Source organism: Ailuropoda melanoleuca, chromosome X (assembly GCF_002007445.2).
Source record: "Ailuropoda melanoleuca isolate Jingjing chromosome X, ASM200744v2, whole genome shotgun sequence".
Lineage (NCBI taxonomy): Eukaryota > Metazoa > Chordata > Mammalia > Carnivora > Ursidae > Ailuropoda > Ailuropoda melanoleuca.
Window position 1 is genome coordinate 110727518 of NC_048238.1, and position 24172 is coordinate 110751689.

General features: G+C 53.0%; 2 protein-coding genes across 6 annotated transcripts in view; both read right to left on the reverse strand.

Annotated features, from left to right (window-relative positions):
- Positions 1-9240: 9240 nt before the first annotated feature.
- On the reverse strand, positions 9241-10888 carry TREX2 (three prime repair exonuclease 2). The gene is made up of 2 exons (XM_019809769.2): positions 10750-10888; positions 9241-10237 (listed from the first exon to the last, which is right to left on the reverse strand). The coding sequence occupies exon 2, from the start codon at positions 10201-10203 to the stop codon at positions 9493-9495; it is 711 nt and encodes a 236-aa protein (XP_019665328.1). The 5' UTR covers positions 10204-10237; positions 10750-10888; the 3' UTR covers positions 9241-9492.
- A 1793-nt stretch (positions 10889-12681) lies between these two features.
- HAUS7 (HAUS augmin like complex subunit 7) overlaps positions 12682-24172 on the reverse strand; it is a 23805-nt gene continuing 12314 nt past the window's right edge. For 2 of the 5 annotated variants that reach the window (XM_034648846.1, XM_034648845.1), the window contains exons 5-10: positions 20629-20720; positions 20015-20173; positions 19805-19901; positions 19022-19309; positions 17829-17943; positions 12682-12818 (exon numbers count right to left, since the gene is read on the reverse strand). In XM_034648846.1, the coding sequence (XP_034504737.1) occupies positions 12748-12818; positions 17829-17943; positions 19022-19309; positions 19805-19901; positions 20015-20173; positions 20629-20720 (822 nt within the window). In that variant the 3' untranslated portion in view covers positions 12682-12747. Of the gene's footprint in view, positions 12819-17828; positions 17944-18758; positions 18798-19021; positions 19310-19804; positions 19902-20014; positions 20174-20628; positions 20721-24172 lie in introns of those variants that run through there. The other 3 variants (XR_004622294.1, XM_011237082.3, XM_034648847.1) reach the window with 3 other exon arrangements.

A 24172-nucleotide genomic window follows, 5' to 3' on the forward strand; every position in this document is an offset into this window, starting at 1 on the left:
ATGTTCTGGCTAGTTCAGTGGGAACAAGGTACATGTGAAAGGAGGTGGAAAGAGAATGAGCCAGGCAGGCAGAGAAGAGGTGGGGAGAGAAAGACAAAGGAGAAGGGAGTAGAGCACACCCTAGTGATCTCCTCAGACTAGAAAAACAAACACACACAGTGTATCAGGAAAGTGGCCACAAGTACAGGTGACCTGTGAACTGCACAGCTCCGCCTATATGCAGATTTTTGTGTGTGTTAAATACAGTACAATACTATAAATGTATTTTCCTTATGATTTTCTTAATGACGTTCTCTTTCCTCTAGTTGACTTTATTGTAAGAACGCAGTACCTAATACATACAACCTCCAAAATAACTGTTTGTTTTTGGCGAAGCTTCCAGTTAACAGCCTGACAGCCGGCTATTAGTAATTAAGGTTTCAGAGATTCAAAGTTACGTGTGGATTTTCGGCTCTGCAGGGGGTCAGCACCCCCCCCCAACTCCCATGTTGTTCAAGGGCCAACTGTAATAGAAAACCTGACTGTGGTGATTAAATAGAGGTTTAATTTTCTTATGTAAGGAATCTGGGGGTAGCTTGCTGGCATCGGTTCAGCAGCAGAGCACTGGCAAGGCCCAGTATCGAATTAGCTTAGCTTTGCCTTGTGATCACAAAATGGCTGCTGAAGCACCTGCTGTCACATATGCATTCAAGGACAGAAGGGGGAAAGGGCAAGGACAACTGCATCTGTCTCCTTTTATCAAGAAAGCAACAGTTTTTCCAGAAACTTGCCCAGCAGACTTCCACTTAGGTCTCAGCCAGAACTGGATCACATGGCCACCCTTAGCTGGAAGAGAGGCTCGGGAAAGCTAGGGACAGGATTGTTGTGACCTGTCACCTTAGGCTGAGGCCACTGATGCCCTGAACAAAATTGGGGTCTTATCCCCAGAGGAGGGGGCTGGAATGGATATTGGGTGATGTTATGGATTGAATTACGTCCCCCTAAAAGATATGTTGAAGTCCTAGCCCCCAGTGACCTCAGAATGTGACCCTATTTACAAATAGGGTCTTTGCAGATATAACTAGTTACAATGAGGTCATACTGGAGAAGGGTGGACCCTACCAGCAGCTGGAAGAGGCGAGGAAGGATCATCCCCTAGAGCCCGCAGGGGGAACGCAGTCCTGCTGACCCCTTCTTTTCTACCCATGGTGAAAAGGAAGGAAGCCGGCCGTGTCTGAGCCCCCTCCCCACATGCTGACACTCTGCATGTTCACTGCTATGAGGCGACAGACTCGCACCCAAGTTTCACAGCTCTTTCCACAGCAGCCAACTCTGCTCTCCAAACTAGTGGGCACCCAGCTGGCTTTGTCGTTTTCCCAACTTTTCTCCTTTGGGGCTGATTCCTCGCAGTTCCATCCCTCCCCAACAACTGGTTGTATCGGATGCCAGGCACCTCTGTTTTCTTCCTGTGAAATTGAGGTTATTTCACATATGCAAGTTGTGATAAAGGTGAAGAGAGCCTTCCTACTTTCAGTCACCACATCTACACTGGGGCCACAGTGAGCAAGACAACATCCCTGCCCTGTGGAGCAGTCTTCATTCTAGTGACTGGACCGCTGTCTGCAGAGGGGCGGGTGCTGGGATACAGCAGGGAGCAGGGGCTAGAGAGTGAGGGGTAGTGCAAATGGTGGCTCAGAAGAGTGGAGATCTAAGCAGAGACCTGGATGAGGTGGATGTCTGAAAAAGAGCAGTCCAGGAGGAGGGTACAGCAAGTGCAAAGGTCCTGAGGCAGTGTGTTGGCCTCCTTGGGGTTGCTGTAACAAGTACCACAAACCAGGTGGCTTAAAACAACAGAGATTTAGTCTCTCGCAGTTCTGAGGCCAGAAGTCCAAAATCAAGGTGCCAGCAGGGCCACACTCCCTCCAGCAGCTCTAGGGAAGAATCCTTCCTCACCTCTTCCTGCTGCTGGTGGTCCCACACATTCCTTGGCTTGTGGCCACATCATTGTAATCCTTGCCTCCAATGTAACCTGGCCTTCTCTGTGTCTGGATGTCTCTTCTTCTGTCTCTTATAAGGACACTTGTCATTGCATTTAGGACCTACCCAGATAATCCTGGATGATCTCAAGATCTTTAATGCAAGTGTATCCACAAGGACCCAATAAGGTCACATTCACAGGGTCTAGGGATTAGGATGTGGACAGATCTTTTGGATGGTTCCCACTCAGCCCACTATAGACAGGAACATGCTCGATGTGTTTGAGGCCACGTGGCTGTGCAGCCCATGCTGGGTCCCTTCTTGCTGCCCTCCTGGGGCCCAGGGCAGAATATGCGCGTGTGCGGGAAAGGTCCATGACTGTTCGCTCTTTCTCCTCTTTCTCCATGAGCAGGATTTCCAGGCTGTCAACCTGACATGCCCTGGTAGGCAGGTCAACTGCTCCACATACCCAAGTTGCGGGGTCAGAGAGCTGAGAGGTCGCTAGCCATCAACAGGAAAAACGGCCAGAAAGTCCGTGCCCAGCCTCCTATCAGCCAGCCTGCCTCCTCCTACCGCCCTCCTGCCTGGTGGGCCACCGGCCCTTCCCTGCCACCGTCACCCCCATTATCCTCTGTGGCTGGCCCTGTACTTCCTGCCTTGTCTTCCTTGTCTGTGGGTCCGGCCCAGGGCAGCTAAACAAGCACTTCCCAAGACTCCTAGTTTTGCCAAGTCGGTGGAAGTGAGAAGAGGTGGAGAGATAGAAGGGGAGCTTGCCGGGGAAAGGACAATCCATCTCAGGCATTTGAGAGGCCATGCGCTGAGTGTGCAGGAAGCTGACCACTTCGTCCAGCAGACAGCGGTCCTAGTGAGAGTCTAGGCTGTTCTGAGGAGAGCTGCAGTGGCGATCTTCAGCCCAGGGCGCCCACCTCACTCGGCATGGGAGAATCAGCCTGCAAATCCAATGTGGCAGAATCTTCCCTGATGGAAGGAGACCTTGCTCCTGGCACTCTCTTAGAGCACTTGCGTGAGAATCCGAAATAAGCCTCCTGCAGGCCTTAGAGCCCAGCAAGGTTCTTTTTTTTTTAATTATATTACGTTAGTCACCATACAGTACATCCCCGGTTTTTGATGTAAAGTTCGATGATTCATTAAGGTTCTTCTTAAGGGTCCCGGAGGCAGCTCTTGGAAATGCACCCGCTGAGGAAGGTTGGCCCCTCAGCTCCCACTCTAGGCTCTGGCCACCTGCCTGCCACAGAGACAAAGTTCCATTTGCTTAGTAGGAAAATTGTTTGCTTTCTTTTCCACACTTGCGAAGAGGACTGTGGGTGGGCAGGACCTTTAGTTTCTCCCAATACAGGCAGGGTTTGGGGGGCGCAGGCCGAGGTGGGAGGACATAGATATGGCACGGGGATGAACCTGGGCCCACCAAAGCATCGGGCTCTACCCGCCGCCCCCCGCCCCTGGCCTCTCTGGGACTATAGAGACTGTAGCACTTCACGCCACTTAAGGCACCGCAAGAGCGGGGGCTGGGTCTTGAGGGTGGCTAAAAACAGAGATGGAAATTGAGAAGCTTTGTATACATATATCCAAACTCACCAGCAGGTCCATTAATCACGTGCGGGATTTTGTATGCTAATTATACCCCAACAAAGCTGGAAAGAAAAATAAAATTTAATTTTAAATTAAATTAAAAGAGAGATGCCTGGGATCACAGCCATAAGACAAGAAAGAAAGAGCAGGGTCAGAAAGGAAAACTTGAGAAGACAAAGACACTTCAGCCACAGTCACGTGCGCCTGCTGAGCTCTAAAGCACATTGCCACAGAGCTGGGCACTGCCTGGTGAACATTCCCGAACTCCCAGGATAACAAGAACATCTCAGAAGCTTCCAAACAAAAGGACTCAGCCACAGCAAAAGTGGATCCAAGTGGGCCGGCTTCCCAGGCGACGCTGGAAGCCAGAAGCTGGAGAAACGTCTGCAGGCCAGGCGACTCCCGCTCCCAGCCAGTCACCCACCCAGAAGGGGAAGGGAAGCAAAAATTCAGAAACTACATACTAGAAGCAAAGCTGCTAGACCAAACGGGGCAGAGGCCTCAGGGAGCAGTGCTGGGCTATCACCTCGAAAACTGGGCAGTGCAGCCTCAGTGCATGACAGAAAGTCCAGAGAACAAAGCCCAGAGAAGAAGCATTGTGCTGGCTCATTTTCTGTGTCAGCTTGGCGAGGCTAGGGTGCGCAGTTTTTGGTCAAACATCACTGTAAATGTCACCCTGAAGGAATTTTTTTTAGGCGAGATTAACACTGAAATCAGTACACTCTGAGGAGAGCAGATCAGCCTCCATAAATGCGGGTGGGCCTTTGGACTTGAACTGCAGCTCTTCCCTGAATCTCCAGCCCCCAAAACTGTGTGAGCCCATTTCCTGTGTATATGTACATCCTGCTGGTTCTGTTTCTCAGGAGAGCCCTGACTGATACAGTTGTGAGGCTGTAAGCATGAACACACAGCTACTCGACATGCCAATAAAATGCAATTATAATGGGATAGTTTCATATAATGTCATGGAATTGGATCGATGTCGTAGACAAAAACAAGTCAGAACATAAAGGAGCCAAATAGTACAATTGTAAAACTAGGTTCTGGAGAAATACAGAAAGTGCACTTAAGGAGATGTAGTTTTTCACAGCCCGTGGAACGTTTTCAAAGTTATTTATACAGTTGGACTCTGTTATGGGTTGAGTTGTGTCCCCCTACAAAATATATGTTGGAGTCCTAACCCCCTGTACGTGTGAATGTAACCTTATCTGGAGAGAGGGTCTGCCCAGCGGTGATCAACTAATAACGAGGGCATTGGGGTGGGCCCTAATCCAAGAGGACTGTGTCCTCTAAAAAGGGGTCATTTGGACACAGAGACATGCACACAGGGAGAGAAGGCCACGTGAGGGGGAAGCAGAGATCTGGGCGATGCTTCCACAAGCCAGGGAACGCCACACACGGCCGGCCAGTAACCACCAGAAACTCGAGGAGAGGCCCGCAACGGTCCCTCAGAGTCACCAGGAGGAGCCAACCCTGCCCACACCTGGATCTTGGACTTCTGGCCTCCTGGTCTGTGAGGAAAGGAATTTCTCTTGTTTGAGCCACTCGGTGTGTGGGGCTCTGTTACAGCCGTCCCAGAAAACTCATACAACCCCCAAACCACCTTAGAAACACAGAGTAAGAGATGACCGCAGAGTCTCGACAACTCAGAAATTAAGATAAGCTCTACTCTGCCAGCGTTATATCAGCGAAGACAGGAAAGCGAAATTAGAAACACCTGTCCTGCACGCACAGCGGGGGAGCGCATTCAGGGAAATGTTCGTCTCTGGCCTCAGTTATTCAAGATGGAAGATGACAAAGAAACTTAGTTCTCTTCTTAAGAAATTAGAGAAAAAGAGCAAAAACTAAACCCAAAGAGAGTAGACAGATGGAATTAATAAAGATAAAAAACTGAAGTTAATGAAGCAGAAAACCAAAAAAAAGGGGGGGGAGGGTAAATCAAAATCCTGTTTTTCTCCTTTGAAAAGACCAACGGAATGTATAAATGAGAATGGAGATACCACTGCAAACACTGAAAAAACAAAGAATTATGGCAATGCACCTTAAAGGAAACTGACTTCACAGACCGTGACACAACAAAGAGGCGCTTATGACTTTTTCCAGCAGCATCTATTAAGACCCCTTTTATGCAGAATCATAAGCGCGTGTGTGTGAATGAGATGCATCTAAGTATGTGGGAGGGGCATCTGTGAGGGGTGTGTTTACACACCCGTGAGCTGGTGTGTGGGTGTGAGTAGAGGTGGGTGTGGGAATGGGGAGGGGTGTGGGGGAGGTGCACATGCACGAGCTGAGGTGCAGAAAGCAGGATCCCCACAGTGCCAACGCTGCTCTCAGGGGCAGGGATCCACAGCAAGAAATTCTTTTGCAGACACTTGTCTGCCCTGTAGGAGTTCTGTACGAGGCCAGGCATCATTTGCAGAAAACGCCGACATCCAGTGGCTTCCCTGAAGAAACAATGGCAGGAGGGCTGGCCTGTGTCGTGTCTCCAGCTTTCTGCTTGAGGCTTGTGAATGGTCTGCTTCAGACTTGGTCCTCCTCACATTGTTTCCTGCACAAAAAGACAAGCCGAAAACACTCCTGGCCGTGTCACTTTGGTTCTCGTCCCTCTGCATGGAGAATTCTGTTTTCAATTGGCTTGCGTCATGTCCCCCAAGTATGCTGCTGATCACAGACACATCCCCATTGGCAGACACTTATGTGGCTTATCAGCCAGTGACACGCCTTGACGACAGGCAGGTGGCTGGCCAGGATGAGCTGGAGCAGTGGAGTTGTTTCTCTGGGTCTGGCCCCTTTCCTGCAACGTAATTACGTGAGTATCCCCCACCCCCAAAGCCCTGTGTCTCGAGAGCTCACTCACTGCCCAGCACTGATGTGCTGTCATCTGTTTCACCTGCTGAGGGACACTTGGGTTGTGTCCAGTCCAGGACTGTTATGAATAAAGCTGCCATGAACAGTCATGTGTGAGTCTTTCTGTGGACACATACATTTATTTCTGTTGGGTCAGTAAATACCTAGCGGTGGAATCATGGGGCCATCGTGGCAGGTGCACGTTTAACATTTCAAGATACAGCCAAACTGTTTTCCAGAGCGGTTGGATCATCTTACAATTCTACCAGTTCTCCCACATCCTCACCAACACTTGCTGTAGGCAGCCTTTTATATTGTAGCCATTCTAATAGATGATAAATGTTCAGGAATTTTGAGAGCTGACTGTGAAATACCATTATTGGAAATGAAATGATCTGAACATCCACTTCTATTAAAAACAAAAACTCATCACGTCTTATTTCATCAGTTTACTGTTATCCACGTATTGACTCCTACCTATCATACCCATTGGTAGGAGTCTACACCACAGTGTGCTATAGCGAGTTTCTTCCCAGCTTCACATTCAATGAGGTCGTGTGGGTAGCCGGAAACTGGCCTGGTGGACAGACTGACGACACCATGGGACTCGGCATACACTACAAACCAGGGCTTCATCCATTATTGTTTGGTTGATTGCGTAAACTTGAGTCTGTAGTCATAACGTTGTGACTAGCAACAAAAAAAGGGGGGGATACACTTCCAATATCAAAAACTATGATCTAGTTCAGCAAAGGTGTGGCTCACGTCAGCTTTGTTGTTTCGCTTCCCTCTTACTCATTAAGATGAATGCGAATAGCAACCAACATTCATGTGGGAACCCCACTTGTGTGTTTACATCCTTCATATCGATAAAATGGAAAACAACGTACTTCCGTGTGTGCATATAGATACATACAGAGAGAGAGACAGACACACACATTCCCTTTCCTGGAGAGCCTGTCTGTGCAGGGCAGAAAGCACCAAGCTGGGCCTGGCCGGTCCAAGCACGGGCCCAGGGAGGGTGCCTGAGGCCAGCAGAGCCCGAGGTGGGGAGAGACAGGCATTTGGGCCCGGAGACCACTTTGGGGCAGTGGCAGTGGTCACAGATCAGGCTGTCAACCTGCCCACCCAGGACCTGGAGTCGGGCCCCTCCTGACTTGCCTCCTGAGTGAGAAGGGACCCTCTCGGCATCACCACCTCAGCAAGTCAGTGGCCTAGAGCTTGGACAGCTAGATAATGAGGACCCAGCCCTGCTTGGGCACCAGCGTATCTGAGGGTTCCTGGCTGTCTCGATCCTGGCGCTGCCCGCTACTCTTTCAGTCCCTGCCTGGTGAAGGCTCTGGGACTAACGGCCCAACCCGGCCTGGCCTGTGGCCCTCTTCCAGGTGGGTGCTCTCCTGGGGCAGGGAGCCAACCAGCCCTCCCCAGGAAGCTCAACAGTGCACAGACCACACTCCCAAACTGGCCCCCTATACGTCCTTCCCTTAGCGCGTACCCTCCCCTACCACTGCCACCCTGTCCTTGGCCAGGCCGGTGGCTCTCCCTCCAACTGAGCCCCACTCCCATTGCTCTTCTCTCCCTTGGTTGCCATCCTCCCTCTCTGAGGCCTGCTACAGTCCATTCTCCACATGGCAGCCTGAGAGGCATTGTAAAAACATAAATCAGATTTTGCCCCCTCTCCCGCCTACAACTCTCTGTGGCTCCCCATTGCCCTCAGGGTCAGCGCAGACCCCCTTGTCCAGGGAAAAGGGCATGGCCTGAGATGGCCACAGCCTGTGTTCTGACCTCACCATTCTACCTTGCACACTGCAGTGGCTCTAGTCACTCTGACCTAGTTAGAGTGTCCCAAATGGGTCCAAGGCTCAGCTCTGGCGAGAGAGTCACTCTCGGGCGTGGCCGCCCCACCCACCCCACCCCTTCTCACCTGCTCTCCCTGTCTCCCAGACATCCCGCCCCTGCCTTGCCCCATTGTTTGGTGACACAGGTGGGGCCCCAGAGGCAGGTTAGCTGGCTCCCCAAAGCCCAGCCGAGACAGCTGCCCAGAAGCTGCCTTCCCCCACAGAGCAGCCTCCGGGCCCTCCTGAGGCCAAGCCGCAAGGGACACAGGGCCCAGGACAAACTCCTTCCTAGGTGCTGCCCCCACTGTGCCAGCCACCCCACCTCTCCTTCACACCTCAGGCACCCCTCACCCCACGTGCACCAAGGGGCCCTCCTGGAGACTGACTTGCACATATAAGGCCATTTTTGCATATGTGCCTGTATGCAAAAGGGGGTACCTCCCATATTCTCCAGCACCCTGAGCGTGTCAGGCACTGTGTTGCTCTGCACGCCCATCTCTCATCCTGTTGCCACCTTGCAGAGCAGGGACAGAGGCTTCAGGAGAGGAAGGAGCTGCCCAAGATCCATAGGGGGCAAGAACTGGAGCTAGGCTCTGCACCTAGGCAGACAGATGGCTCTGCGGGCACAGCACCCTGAGCTGAAAAAGCCTGAGCTCCCTGGAAGCTCTCTTCCAGCTCCCTCCCCAGCTCAGATTCCCTGCCAAGGCAGATGTTCCTAAGGCCCTGCTCACCAATTTCTTGAGCCTCTGGGTGGACAATGCAAGGAGGGGGTGATAACCGAGGCAACAGTAGATCAGCCAGGGAGGAGGCCCATGGCTGGGGACCTGCAGCCCCTGCCCGTCAGCCCCTTAGATCAGCCTCTGACCAATGGCTGTTCACCCACCCACCCACCCACCCACCAGGCTCACCACAAGCATAGGTCGCGGGGGGAGGCTCTGGGGGGCTCTGCTCTGGCTCCCTGCCTGCCCTCTCTGGGCAGGGTGTAGGGGGCAACTGGAAACTCAGCTGGTGAGTGTTGTTGATGTTTATTGAGAGACCACATGAAGGGCGGGAGCCTGTAGCAGCAAACCACTAGAGCACAGTCCAGGGGCTACAAGGCTACGTAGGTCAGGGCCAGGAGGAGGCCTGGCAAGTGCACAGAGCCGGGGCTAGCTGGCTAAGAGAATGGGGAGCCCGACTGAATGGTCAAAGCTGGTGCTGCCCACGGTGCTGAGAGTGGGCCTCATCCCCCTCGATGATGGTCTCACCGAGGCCCTGGCACTCAGGCTTCAAGTCTCGGGCCATCAGGTGGCACATACATGGGCTCGATGTGGGCCCAGCTTCGGGCCTGCTCGTCAGCCCAGCCGAGCAGCTCAGCAGCGCGGTGTAGGAAGACCATGAGCAGGGTGTGGACGTCGCCCTCGGCTGAGTGGGCTGCACTCGGCTCTGCCTGGAAGTAGCGGCGGAAGAGGCTGCCCAGGCTGTAACCCTTGCAGCCCTGGGCCCGGGTGCCATGGCTGTGGGCGCGGTCCAGGCTCCGCAGCGCGGGCAGTGTATCCAGGCAAATGGTGTCCGGGGGCAGGTGGGCGCCCAGGCGCCGCAGCTCTGTGCACAGCAGAGGGAAGTCATAATCAAAGCCGTTGTGGGCCACAAGGCAGATGGGGCCCTCCTGGCGGCTCAAGAAGGCCTCCAGTGTCCGCACCACAGCGTTGTCAAAGCCGGCCTTCCGGCACCGGGCCAGGCTGTCGCTGCTCAGGCCGGTGATCTCGCTGGCCTTGGCGGTGAAAGGGCGCTCTGGACTCATGCACAGCGTGAGCTTGTCCAGGACCCGGGGCAGCACTGGAGCACCAGACTCATCTTGGTCTGGGTTCTCCAGGGAAGAGCGGTGCACCGCAAACAGGGATATCTCAGCCACCTCTGGATCTATACTGGGGAGCCCAGTGGCTTCCAGATCCAAGAAGACGAAAGTCTCGGCCCGGGGTACCTCGGACATGGTGATGTACTCACAGGGACAGCAAAGCCTAAAGCTGCCAGGGCAAGAGGCACAAACCCTGAAGGCCGAAGTGATGGGGATGCCTGGGTCTAGCCACATACAGCAGGCTCCGTGGCCAATGCTCCAACCCCTTTGTCCAGGGTGAGGCCTCCCAGGGTCTCAGCACCCTCTCCATTCTGTGCCCCAGTCCCTCCCTGGCCATTGTCAGTACTACCAACCAGTAAACAGCAAAAGGTAGGGCTAGTCCGCCCAGATCCTGGCCCGGAGGCCTCTGCCACCTGCCTCCAGGTACCTGAGAGGCAAAGTACACCAAGTCCATGTCGCCAGGGACCTCGGGAGGTGCCAGCCTAGGATGGTATCTTCACTGAGACACCTTGGCTGGGAGCCTGCACCCCTAGGGTCATCTGTGGGGAAGCAGGCAGCCAACCCTCCTCGGTTTGGCCTCCTCCGGCCTCCCTGGCCTCCTCTGGCCTCCCTTCCCCAACCTGGCCACCTGCCTCTGGGCTCCCAGCCCCTGCCCTCACCAACCCTGCTGCACTGGCTTACCTGGAGCGGGTGCTGGCTGGCTTCCTGGGCTGCTGGGCACCTGTCTCCACACAGGCTGCTCTAGGCAGCCTTTAATCAGTGGCCGTGGCCCGCCCCCAGCTGCCTGTTGGGCAATGAGGCGGCCTAAGGCCGCAGGACCTGTGCAGCCGGCTTGCCGCCCCCTCGCTCACTCACAGCTGCTGAGACACACGCCCTGTGTTTACAAATTGGAAAGCAGGCTCCTGGGCCACACGCAGGCTCCCCACAAGCTGGGCCGTGGGCTGGAGGAACATGTCGTTACAGGCACGAGGAGGAAGCGCGAGCCTTATACCCAGCCTTGCCTCCAAGTCTGACCGGGGCCAAACTCGAGCAGCTGAGGTGGGGCGACTCCTAGCAGGGTGGCAAATCTCCTTCTCCAGGGCAGAGCTCCACCTGTGTCACAGGGGACCACGCTGCCCCTCATGAGGCTAAAGTGAGCTTAGGAGTGGGCAAGAGGTGCCTGTACGTGCCATGCTTAGCCAAGAAAGAGAAGGGTGCGCTCAGGATGGGACCTCAGAGTCGCCCCAGTGACCTCGGGCACTTTCCACGCTGCCTGGCTCACACATCTCACAGGCTCAGTCTTCCAGCGGGAAGCAGAGATGCTATCTGTTTCACGGGCACAATGACCCATCATATCTAAGAGGCCTTCAGCAGAGGCTGCCAGGAAGGAGGAAGAGAGGCGAGGCCTGACCTGGCAAGCCACGTGGGCTCCAGCTGAGCCAATCCTGCCCCACCAAATGACAAAGGATGAGCAACGGGAAAGATGGGGGTATGAGACGGCGTCAGCAGCACCCCCAGCCCCAGGACCATGGGAGTTGGAGTGAAGCCCAGCCCCTCAGAGCCCAGACAAGGCCCTCCCTGGCCAGAAAGCAGGTGGCACTGTCCCGAGGACCTCGTTCCGGAGCGAGACATGCCAGCCCTTGGCAGGCCCAGCCTCCTGCCAGGGACACAGGGAGGCAACCAAGATGCTGGCTGCGGCCTGCCCACTGCAGGCCCTCACGAGTCCCTTGGACTGTGAAGCTGTCGGTGCAGCTGGGCAGTGGTGACCCTGGGCCTGCCTGTCCCCCCTCCTCCCATAGCAGTCTCCTTGTCTGGAGCACCCACAGGGGACTTGAGAAGGTAAAGGCACAGGAGCAGGTGAGGCTCACAGCCAGGGTGGGCCTCTGCAGTGGACCAAGTGTTTAGAGGGAGGCCCCTCCTCAAGCCCCCTTTGGCCTGCCACTGAGCTGAGGAAGGCAGAGGCCCCACCAGTTGTGCCTGTTCCCATGCTTGGAGGGAGGGAGGTGGCTGTGACAGGTACACGGCTCAGGGAGATACTGGGTCACCCTGGGAAGCCCAGAGAGCAGCTTCCCGGACAACCAGTCAGGCCAACGGCAAGAATTTCCCAGGCCGGTGCAGGGAGCCCTGGGGAGGAAGGAGGAGGAAACACATGCCCCGGCCACTGGATCTCAGATGTGGTGGGTGCCAATGGCTGGGCCAAGGGTCTGCGAGGAGCCCTCACGTGGGACCCCAAGGCCAGTCACAATGGAGGCAGCAGTGGGGCAGTCAGCTGCCATGGCGAGGTGGAGGCTTCTGGGGCTTGGTATCACCAAGTTTAACTGGGCCAGGGAAGGAACAGAAGCAATGGGAGCTGCTGAGAGGCAGAGAGGGCGGAAGAGGGGCAGGGCTGAGGCTGCCTGGGACGACAGGAAGCCCACAGCGAGGTGCGGCCCAGGATTGGGGGTGCCAGCACGGGAAGAAGGGCAGACTGAGTACTGGGGTGCCACGGCCCCCCAGCCCCAGCCAGGCAGCAGAGAGCGGGCAGTCATGAGGCAGCTTCCTAGAGCCCGAGCTTTCCTTTGTCTCCAGCTCGCCTCTGCCCTCTCCCTCCTTCCCTCCCAAGCTGCTAAAGGGGCTGCGCCCGTACAACACAGGGGCTGTGACTGCTTCTCCTGCCAGTGGCTCGCCCTGCGCCCCCCCCAACCCCGGCCATCTGGCTCTTCAGGACTGAGCTTTCCGCAGACTGCCGCTGAAGCTCTTGTATTTCTGAGTTAGTTCTTCCATTTTGGTGGCTGCAGAGAAAAAAAAAAAAAACAATACAGCAAAGTGACTCCTAGTGCTTCCAGGCCTGGCAGAGGCCACTCCCTACCTACCCCCACCCCCACCCCCAGCCAAGCCTTCATTGTCTTTCACTGGTTCTTCTCAGGCCCCAGGCATCCCTGCACCTGACCCTCAAAGGGCTTGCAGCCTAGGCGTCCAACTCCCACCATGATCCAGAAACTGCTGAGCCAGGAGCTGCTAGGAGGTCAGGGGCTGAAAAGCACAGATGGAAGGCCCCTGTGGGTGTCAGGCTGAGCCCCAGGCCAGGTTCCACTCACTGGGCCATCTCCACATCCACCCCAACCCTCACCACAGAGCCCAGGAGCCAGGGGTTCTTCTGAGTTTGATGGTAGGTTCACTACTGCCCCGACCAGTAACGCATGCACACACACAAATCAGGTGACATGGGCCTTAGCTGCCCCCCGACCCTGCAGGCAACTGCTCTGACCTGCTGCTGGCCTTTCAGGGCTGGGGGCGCCGCCATAATTCGCAGCTGCCTCTTGAGGTCCCAATTTCAGATAATGAGCACTGGGCATGAAATACAGGGACTTTAGTTCATTCCCCTCCCCCACCCTGGGGACTCTGGCTCTTCCCTCAGGTTCCCCTGGTTAGTGGTGCCTTCACTTAAATACACACCTAGTCCTTCCTCTGCCAACCTGCCTCTGCCTCTGGCCTGTCCCCTTCCCTCCCACATGGCAAGGTCTTTAATTGACATTTGGTCCTGCCTGTCCAGAGAGTGACTCTGAGGCTCAGGAATCAGGGGGTGTGCCTCAGGGTGATGAGCCTGGCCCCAACGACCCTCCCCCTCGCCATCAGCGATCCCGCTGGGTGCAGTTGACTGTGCTTCCTGCCCTGATCACATTTCTCCTCAGATGCGGTTTTCCTAGGTCCCTCTGGGAATCATTTGCCTCTCCTACAACCTCAGGCTTGCCCACTCTGCCTCCTGGGGCTGCCCCATCAGTTCACACGTCCTGGGCTCCCTTGGCCGGAAGCCAAGGCATTAGCCTCTGGAGCCCACAGTTTGCTCTCTGAAAGCTTAGACCACAACACATTTGGGGTTCCATCTGCTCTGCACGCCCACCGCTTCAGGGATCACCTCCGCCCTTATTTTCCTTCCTCCTCCTCCTCCTCTGGGGGCCCTGCTAGCCACCGGGATGGGCCCTCATTTTGTTGATCTGTCTTTTCTCTCTATTCTTACACACTTGCCTGCCTCTGCTGTCCTGCCCCCACAGAGCTCTTTCCCTTGGTTTTTTTCAACACTTTGGCAACCACTTTTAACTTCTAAGGGTGTTTGCTTGTTTTTCTCTTTGTTGGTTTTTCATAGTTTTCTAGGTTAGGGTGTGCTGGGAAGTTCTCTTCTCTGAATGACCCATTAGCCCTGCTTTTCCAGGTCTTTCTTCTCTCTTCCATGGTGCTGGGCCAGCTTGGGGAAAGGAGGCCTGGGAGGCTGGTGTGCTGGTCCCCGCTCCACTCTGGTGGAGACACCCATTTCCTGCACACTGTTTCCCAGCAGGAGCTCTGTGGGGGGCAAGGAAGTGGAGTGGCCGTCATGTCATGGACCCTTGGGCCAGAGAAAGGTGGGCTTCAGCTGGGCTGTCAGCCATGTCAGGAGCCTGGGTTTGCCATTTCAATCATTTTCTTTATGAAAGAACAGGCGAGGGTCTCACTGGGAGCACCACCCTGAACCCTCTGCTTCCGGCCTACTCACCACTGCCCCCTCCCCCCGGGGCTGCTGCCCACATGGCCCTGGGACAGCAGCAGATCTGCCAGACAGGCCCCTCTCTTCTCCCTAGGGCTGTGGCTTTCTCCACCCATTGCACCCATCAAATTGCTACCATCCATCTCTCTGTGTTGGTGCTGTCAAGTCCCCTCCCCTGCTCTCAGCACTGAGGCAAATGGGACTTCAGGTCCTCCCAATTGAGATGGTGACTGGTGGATGATGATGGGATGAATGGCCCACTCCGTGTCACCAAGGCCCTCTCCATGCATGTAATGGCATGGCTCGGGACACAGGCCCAGCGAGCACACCTCACTCAAGCCCCTCCCTTCTGACGTGGGGATGTGCGACCAACACAGTCTGGCTACTGACACACAGAATGGTGGCCTAGCTTCTTGTCCTGGGAAGGGAAGTGCCACAGACATGCAGATCTCCCACAGCTGTAGGGCCTGAAGATGTCACAGAGGCTGAGGCCTTGGGTTTGGTCAGGTGGGAACAAGGAAGGTGGGAACGCCATTCTGATTGGCCCTGGCATGGAGTTGGCATGGACTGCTTCCCTGGTGTGTCTGTAGCCCAAGAACTCATTTCAAACAATATCTGGTGGCTACAGTGACAAGAGCCGAGCCCCAGCCCTGCCGTGCTCTCCCTCACCACTGACGGGGCCAGGATCTCCACGGCGAACCCGTGAAGATCCCTGAGGGAGGAGGGGAAGGGAGGGGTTCACACAGCTCAGACATCACAGTTAGCCCTGCCAGCAGTCGTGCAATCACAGGTGCAGCGGCACATGGCAAAGGACACTAATGACCATTATTCTATTAATGATAGCATTTTATTAACAGTAATTATGTACAGTGGGGAGAGTCATAGTGACAGTGGTGAGTAGGATAAATGTTAGGACAAATTTTAAAATGGATGATTTTTGTGGTGGGTCACTCAGGAAGAAGAGACTCCCGAGTGCCTGATATAGATGTGGCAAGTATGTGTGCCAAGGCCAAGAGCAGCAAAAAGGCTGGAAAGTCCGCACAAAGGGAGGGCTCAGAGGCTCTGTGACCTAAAGTCACTCCTTGGGGGTACCCTAGGGGGAAACATTTACAGGCAAATGCTTTCATTGCTACTACCTGAGGCAGTGGCTAAGAGTGGGGCTTGGGAGAAGCTGGGAAGTGGGATGTCCACAAGGGCTCTGAGGAGTTCTGACAGTCCTGGTAGTCTAGAAGGCCACGTGCACGCCCAGGGCTGTGCCGATACCCAGGAGAGACCTGGCAATGACCTGAACAATCGCCTCTGGCTGACCTTCAGGCTCAGAGCGAGCAGGAAGTGAAGGAGAAGGAAGAGTTGTCAAATGTCTGGCTGAGCACTGATGAGAAATGAGACTACCTATCCAAGAAGCTCAACAAACTCCAAAAGGGATAAAGTCAAAGTCATCCACACCAAGACTAATTATAATCTGACTGTCCAGAGCCAGAGACCAAAAGGATCTTGAGACCAAGAGGAGAAGGGGGCTGTAAAAGGGTCTCCGTGATCAGCAGCTGGTTTCCCATCACAAGCTATGGAGGCCCACAAAGCCGAACACATTTACTATCTGGCTCTTTACAAAACAAGTTTGCCAACATCAGCTACAGGATGATGAAAATGAACAAACGACAGATACACACATGGTAGACGAATCTCGGAGACATCATTACCATCAAGTCAGGACAGCAGCTAGCTGTCGACGGGAAGAGACACGTGGGGCTCTCTAGGGTGCTAGCATGCTCTATTTCTTGACCTGGGTCATGGTTACACAAGTATTCACTGTAAAATCACTTGAATTGGAATAAAGGGGGTTGGCCAGAGCACAGGGAAAATATCCAACTATTTCCTATTCCTATTCTACTCCCTCTGAATTGACGTTCCTCACTAAGCACTATTTTTCTTATAAAAAAGACCTTTTCTGAATGCGTATTTCCATAATAAAATAAATTTACTCAGAAAAAAAGTTTAATTGAAACTAAATGCAGATCTAATCTGCCACATCCAATAACAGAAAAGTCAGAAGGATCCAATCTAGCACTGATGAGGATACAGTAAGATGGACACCACTTGGCCTTAGAAGCAAATGGGGATGGGCCTCACCACCATGACGCCAGGAGCCCCGTCCTCGGGACGCACTCTAAAACGGGAACACGCTTTATGTCTAAACATGTTTCCTACATCTTTCGGCAAACTTGCCAGTGGGAGGAGGTGGGTTACCTAAGTGACCCATGCTCATTAGGGAATATCTCAAGACCACAGAGCGGGATAGAGAAACAGTAAATGAAAGACACTGCCTCTGATTCCAACACAGAGAAAATCAGCGTCCGCATCCTGGCTCGCTTCCCACAACGGGTGCTTCTATGTGTTTGCCCTTTACAAGGTGAGATTGGCCTGCAGTTCCCCTCTAACATTCTGTAATGTGCACTTCTCTAGGTCGTTGTAACCAACGTTTGAAACAATGAACACTATCCCACCATATACTTATACCATTATTTACCAAAGTACTACCCAATGTTAACACTTTGGACTGTGTCCATTTTCCAGTATTGTAAATCTTGCAACAGCATCATATATAATAGTAAAAAGCTGAAAATGACCTATAGGTTGGATAACAGAAAATGTTAAGCAAATTATAGCAAATACCTCAACAGGAGAGTATTTGACAATTAAAAATGTTACTTCCAGAACATCGGAAAAGGCTTATCACATTTTTTTAATTAATCTCTACGCCCAACGTGGGGCTTGAACTCACAACCCCGAGATCAAGAGTCACATGCTCTCTCTACTGACTAAGCCAGCCAGGCACCCCAGGAAAATGCTTATAATGTGGTCCCAGGGAAAGAACATAATATAAAAGTGTGTATGTGTTGTGATTACACTTACACAAAGAAATAAAAAATGATGAAAGGAAAAAAAATAGAGATAAATAGACCAAAATATTAACATCAACCATCTATGGGCCACCAGGTTATGGACTGTTTTTATTATACCTCTGTACATCTTTGGGATATCCTAATTTCCCACAATTAATTTATTTTATAATCTGTAGAAAGCATTTTTTTTCCAAGGGAAGAAAAACCTTAGGCAACAGAAGAAGAAGAAAGTGAGGGACAGTCCCCAAATACTCCCCAAATGCTGGTCAAGCAAGAAGGAGCCACGCATGAAGCAGGCACTAGGCCGAGGTGCACAGGGACAGCCCTACCTCTGACCACTGAGCGGGCAGGCACAGCCCCAGCAAGTGACAACCACATACCTAGACTCATGACAGGGCTGTTGCTACCCCAACAGATCCGCTCGCCCTGCTGCTGCTTCGCCATGTCCACGGCTTTTGCCGAGGTGTCAGTGACCTCCGTGACCGCTTTCAACAGCTGGGAGGGATGGAGAGAGGGAGGCATGTAGGCATTAAACGCTAGTGGTCTGATCTGTAGAAGCCATCTCCTGCTTCCCGCCCTGCTTCACAGTGAGCGTGTGGTCTTCCCTAGGTCCTTAAGCACATGGCATTCACCCCCCCAGAGCAGGCTAGGGTGAGGACAGGACTGCCAGCAAGTTGGAGAGTCACTGATCAGAGCTCTCCATCCTAAGTCCCTTCTTCTAGGCCCAGTGAGGATGCCACACTAGTAGCCAAGCAAAGCCACAGGTGCAGTGGGAAAATCAATGTCCCAAGATTAAAAAAGGGGGGAGGGGGCTTAATGATGAGAAAGGAATGTACCCTATCTTGCCCTGTTGGCAGAACTGCAAAGGACAGGCTGGTCAGAGGTTTGGACATCTAGGAGTCTTTGTGTTAAAAAACCAAGACAGTGCTTGCTTCAGCAGCACTTAAACTAAAATTGGGAAAAAAACAAGACAAATGTCGTGGAAGCCCTGAGCCAACATCAGAGTTTTAGGGTAGACTCCTGGGATCGGAAATGTCAAACAACAAAATGAGTAAGTAAATATTTATGTAGTCAGCTCAGCAGCGTGAGACCACTTTTTCCTATCTGTCTGAGCTGGGTCAAAAGCACAGACAGGCAAACATCTGTCTGTCTCTCTGGCGTAGTTCTTGGTCATACACAAGAATGAACTGGCTGTGATGCATTTGGGCATATTGTGAAGACAGAGTGAGACCAATACAGGGACAGAAGCTAGAAGCTGGGATAAGGGTCCCATAGGGTCAACCAGGACCCAGTGCCAGCAGTACACAAACCTCTTCCAGGCCCAGGATCTTGGCTCAGCTAACAGCCCCCTGAAATGCAGTGGGACTCTCAGAGGAACATCCATGTCAGCCCTCATCCCTTCCACACACCAGGAGAAGCGCCTTCCCCACCTGCCCCAGGCCCCAGGCTAAGGGCCAGAGCCCAACTGTGCCAAGCCCCTCCCGCCCCCTGTCGTAGACCTCACATATGTGGCTGGGGGCCACACTGGCAGCTGGGAGGGAGGGGGAGTAGGGGAGGAAAGGGTGATCCTTACTTGGCTGCACGAAGTCAGAGTCTGGTACACGGTCTGGATGATGGGGCCACACGGGTGGAGGTAGGGACCTGGGCGCTGGCAGCACTCACCCAGCTCGTCATCATAGACTTGGAGAAAAGCCACAACAAGCTGGTGGAAGTCAGAGACGACCAGGCGCAGCTTCTGGTCCAGGGTGCTGGTGTCGGCCCCACTCACAGCAACTCCTTGCTTGTGCTGTGCAAAGCACTGCAAAGCCAGAGGCAGAGGGGCCCTTAAGACTGCCTTACCTGCCCCTGGGGCACCAAGTCTCTTCCCGCATCAGGTACGTAAGAGCAGAGGCAAAAAAGAGCAAGTTGGTTTTGAGCAAAGCCGCCTGGCTTCCGGCCTCAGCCCTGCCACTGCTGCCTGTGTGGGCCTCAGTCTCCTCAGGAAAAGGAGGAAGCCAGGCCACGGACTGCTGGAAAGGCCACACGTAAAAAAGCACAGGAAAGCCCAGACTCCAGGGCCTGGTGCATCACCTATAGGAGGCCAATCCTTTCCATTCTTCAGAAAGCCTCCCCACACCTGCCCAAAGTTTGTCTGCCTCTCCCATTCCCACGGGCTGAGCACCCACAACATTCTAGAACCCACTGAGCCCTGTGCATATACCACCTCACTTACGCCTCATAACACAGTCATTGTAAAGATGGGGCACCCGAGGCTGGGGAAGTGACGTTCCTTGCCCTAAGACACAAAGTGCCTGACTAGGCACCCTCACCCCCAAGCCCTACAGCCCTACAGCCCCCAGAAGCCGGCACCCCTCACCTCTACCCTGAGCGTCTGCAGCTTGGCAACACTCTCCTGCAGCTTCCTTGCCAGCTCCATCACCCTCTCCTCCTCTAACTCCACAGAGGGGCTGGCCCTGCAGGGAAAGAGAGGACACGTCCAGCTCTGTGCCGTGGCAGTCATCAGAGCACCTGCAGGCCACACGTGGAAGGGCCTGTCTCAGGTAACAGAACCAAGCAGGACACCTACCTCTGCCAGTCGTCGCTCTGCTGGTCAAGGACAGGCTGCATGTCCAGGGGCCATGGGTCACACTCTGGGCTCAGGAGCGTCTGCATGTGGGGGCTGGAGAAGAGCTCCCCCAGCAGTGCCTCATTCTTCTCTCTGGTATCCTCGAAGTGCTCCTTCACACTGCCAAAGCAGCCCCAAGGCCATGCAGTCACTGGCCAGAGCACAGCCTCCAGGGACTGTGTCGGCAGATTTGCTACGACCCCTGTCCAAGGGAGCCCTCAGTCCCCTGGGGGAGACCCAGAGGGGAAAACGAGAGCAGGCAGAGGGGCTGGGAAACAATGTCTCCCCCAGTCTCTGCCCTGCTTTGGCAGCTGGGACCGAGCCCCAGTCCTCTGAGAGCCCACCTTCCCCGGCAAGCCGGCCTGCCTGTCTTCTGTGCGGCCCGCACTGTACCTTCCCGCTGACAGCCTGGGCTCACACCCCACTGGGCCAGTATGTAGCTGCTGCCCGAGCGGAAAGTGAAGACCCCAGCTGGAGATGTATCTGCTGGTGGGCCTAGGTGCCCTGTGGGCCCCAAGCCCTACCTGCTCCAGATAAAGTTTCAAGGGCACCTACCGGCCATTCTGAGCCTTTACCTGGAGCAGCCGGAGAAGCCGACGGTCAGGCTCTGGACCGCATCCAGCAGCTGGTCCATGAGATGCAACTGCATCTGGGCGCAGGCCCGGCCCTGGGCAGGGAAGACCGTGTGTGCTCAGCAGCTGGACACGCTGAAGGCCCCGCACCACACCTTGCCCTCCTGGGGCCAATGGAAAGGTGTGCTTGGGCCAGCAGCATTTGGGGTTGGCTTGGGGACTGCTGCCATTGAGTGCTCGCAGCCTCAGGTTGCATTGGCACCTGGGACCACGCTCTGGCCAGTGCTCAGCACACACCCTCCAGCTCAGCTTCTTGGGTAGGCACGCAGACTGTGGCAGGGCCCGCTGAAGGCACAAAACAGCCCACAGGGACCTGACGGTTCCTGACCCACAGGAACACCTCCAGGAGGAAGGTTATTCCCCTTGACAAATCAGCCTCCCCGGGCAGGGGTGGCCTGCGATGACCCTGCTCCTCACGGGAAGAAGAGGTGGCCAGACTTTACAGCTGACAGAGTACCCCCACCCTGAAGGCAGCTGGGACCCTTACCAGGGACCTGCCTGGCCAGGAGCTCAAGGCTTCCAGAAGCAGAGCAGGCTTACAGCCGACCCTCAGGACCCGAGCCCTTACAGCCTGAGAGGCCTAGCTGCTTCAGAGCCCTGTGTGAGCAGCGGTATCCAAAAGAAAGCTGGGCCTGCCTCTCCATTGTAGATCCGCATTGCCCTTTCCTTGACACACCTGCTATTCTGAGGAATGCCCCAGAATGATTTGCTCAGCCAGCATCACTATAAAGTCCTCCAAGAAGCACGTGCCCTTAAAGTGGTGGGCACGGAAGGCACAGACTGCGGTGGCATTTCAGGCTGGGCAGCCATGGGCGGGGAGGAGATATGGGAACAGGGGCATGCTCTGCTACAATGTTTGCAGCCCAGCTCCCCGTCCATGGGTGCCAGGCCTCATGGCTACTGCCGCGTGGCGCTCCCCCACAAGCCTGGCTCTCTGCTGTGTAGTCACATCAACAAAACCGGTGACTCTGGAAGCTCCTCAGCCTAAAACTGGCTACTTGGACCTGATCGCTACCTCCTGCTGACTCATTCTCCCAAACTGTCCAAGTGACACTGAGCCCGAGAGACACACTTGAGGGCAGCCTGGGAGTGGGGAGGGGGGGGACACAGCCTAGATGGGAGACAGCTTAGACAGAAACATGAGAGCAACTATCACTGAGCATCCCACAAAGCCCTGACCAGTGGCCGGGGCTGGGACCCCCTGCCTGCTGCCCCCTCCTCAGCACAGCCCTGACTCTGATAGCCCCCCCAATGCCCACGAAGGGATACGTATCCCTGCTCAGGGCTCTGGCAGCCTGGGGTAGGGCTGGGACTGTGGTGCTGAGCACATCAGTGATCCTTTCCATCCAGCTGCGCTGGTATTTGCATTGAGGTGCATACACCAGAAATTGACCCTTTAAAGTGGTTTTTAAGTTCAGTGGTTATTAGAAAGTCACAGAACTGTGCAGCCATTGCCACTAGGTAATTCCGGGACATTACCATCACCCCCAAAAGCACTCCTGTCCCCATGAACAGTCACTCCCCTTCTGAGAAGCCAGACCATCTGCTCGTCCTCGGGGGTATCAAGTGGGATCTCATCAAGGTTTTGATTTGCATTTCCCTGATGACTGATGGTAGTGAGCATGTTTTCATGTGCTCATTGGCCATTTGTTCATCTTCTTTGGAGAAATGTATTCAGATCCTTTGCCCATTTTTGAGTTGGGTTACTTGTTTTTTTCTTATTGAGTTGTAAGAGTTCTTTATACATTCTGGATACTAGACCCTTGTCAGAGCTACGACTGACAAAGATTCTCTTTCAGTCTGTGGATTCTCTCCGCTTTCTTGGTGTCCTTTGAAGTACCAAAGTGGCTCATTTTAGTGAAGTCTAATTGATCTATTTTTTTTCTTTTTACTTGTGCTTTTGGTATGAAAATGACTTTTTAAAAAATATTATGAACTCATGAATTTGAATTCACAGAAGGGCCTCAGTCTACTGTAGTCACTGTCCTTACAATGCAGGCATCATCCCCACAACATCCCTTCTTTGGCCAGTGAGGGCTTCTATTGCTAGCTGGCACCCCAGTCCTTCAGCTGTAACTGCACATCTTGGATATCTGCCCTGTTCTCTTGTATGACAAGGTGTTCCTGACTCAACTGGTACATTTCCTGCCCCAAGCCTGTGTTACAACTGGAGTGTCATTGTTCTTGGCCTTTTAAGAGGACAAAGCAAGGAAATACATATATATCTACACACTGTTTTTAAGTTAAAATACTGATATTCCCAATTCAAATTCCAGACTATGGGGTTTGACCAAACCTAATTATCTTATACCCATACCTCCTTTCTCCCATGCCCCAACTCCCAGCTTTCAATATGCCAACATAAATTATTCTTTCGTTTTTATTTTGTATTCCATAAAAAGGAATGAAGTACTGATCCATGTTCCAACATGAATGACCCTTGAAAATACTGTGCTAAGTGAAGAAGCCATTACAAAAGGCCACATACTGTATGACTCCATTTATATGAAATAGAGACAGGACAGTAGTGGGTACCAGGGCCTGTGGGTAATGGGGAGTGATGGCTTTATGGGCACAGGATCCCCTTTTAGGGTGATGAAAATGTTCTAGAACTAGATAGATGTACTTAGTGCCACTGACTGCACACTTAAAAATAATTCAGATGGTAAATTTTATGTGTATTTTACCACAACAAAAAAAAAGTTTTTAAAAAAGAACCCTTCGGAGCCTGCTGGGAATTTTTTTTAAGGGTTAAAATGGTAAATATTGGAGCATCGAACTTTACATCGGAATCCGGGGATATACTGTATGGTGACTAACATAATATAATAAAAAATCATTTAAAAAAAAAGGAACATAAAATGGCATGGTCCCTATAGAAAATACTATGCAGGTTCCTCAAAAAATTAAAAATAAAACTACCATTTAATCCAGCAACCTCGCTTCTGGGTACTTATCCAAAAGAATTGAGGCCAGGATCATGAAGACATATTTGCATTTCCATGTTCATTGCAGCATTGTTCACAATAGTCAAGAGGTGGAAACAATGTAAATGTTCATCTACAGATGGATAAAGAAAATGTGGTATATACATACAATGAAATATTATTCAGCCATTGAAAAAAGAAGGAAATCCTATCATATGCTACCAGATGGATAAACGTTGAGGAAATTACGCTAAGTGAAATAAGCCAGTCAGAGTACAACAAATACCTACCTCATTATTCCACTTATGAGGTATCTAAAGTAGCAAAAAATAGAAACAGAAAGTAGAATTGTGGGNTCAAGAGGTGGAAACAATGTAAATGTTCATCTACAGATGGATAAAGAAAATGTGGTATATACATACAATGAAATATTATTCAGCCATTGAAAAAAGAAGGAAATCCTATCATATGCTACCAGATGGATAAACGTTGAGGAAATTACGCTAAGTGAAATAAGCCAGTCAGAGTACAACAAATACCTACCTCATTATTCCACTTAT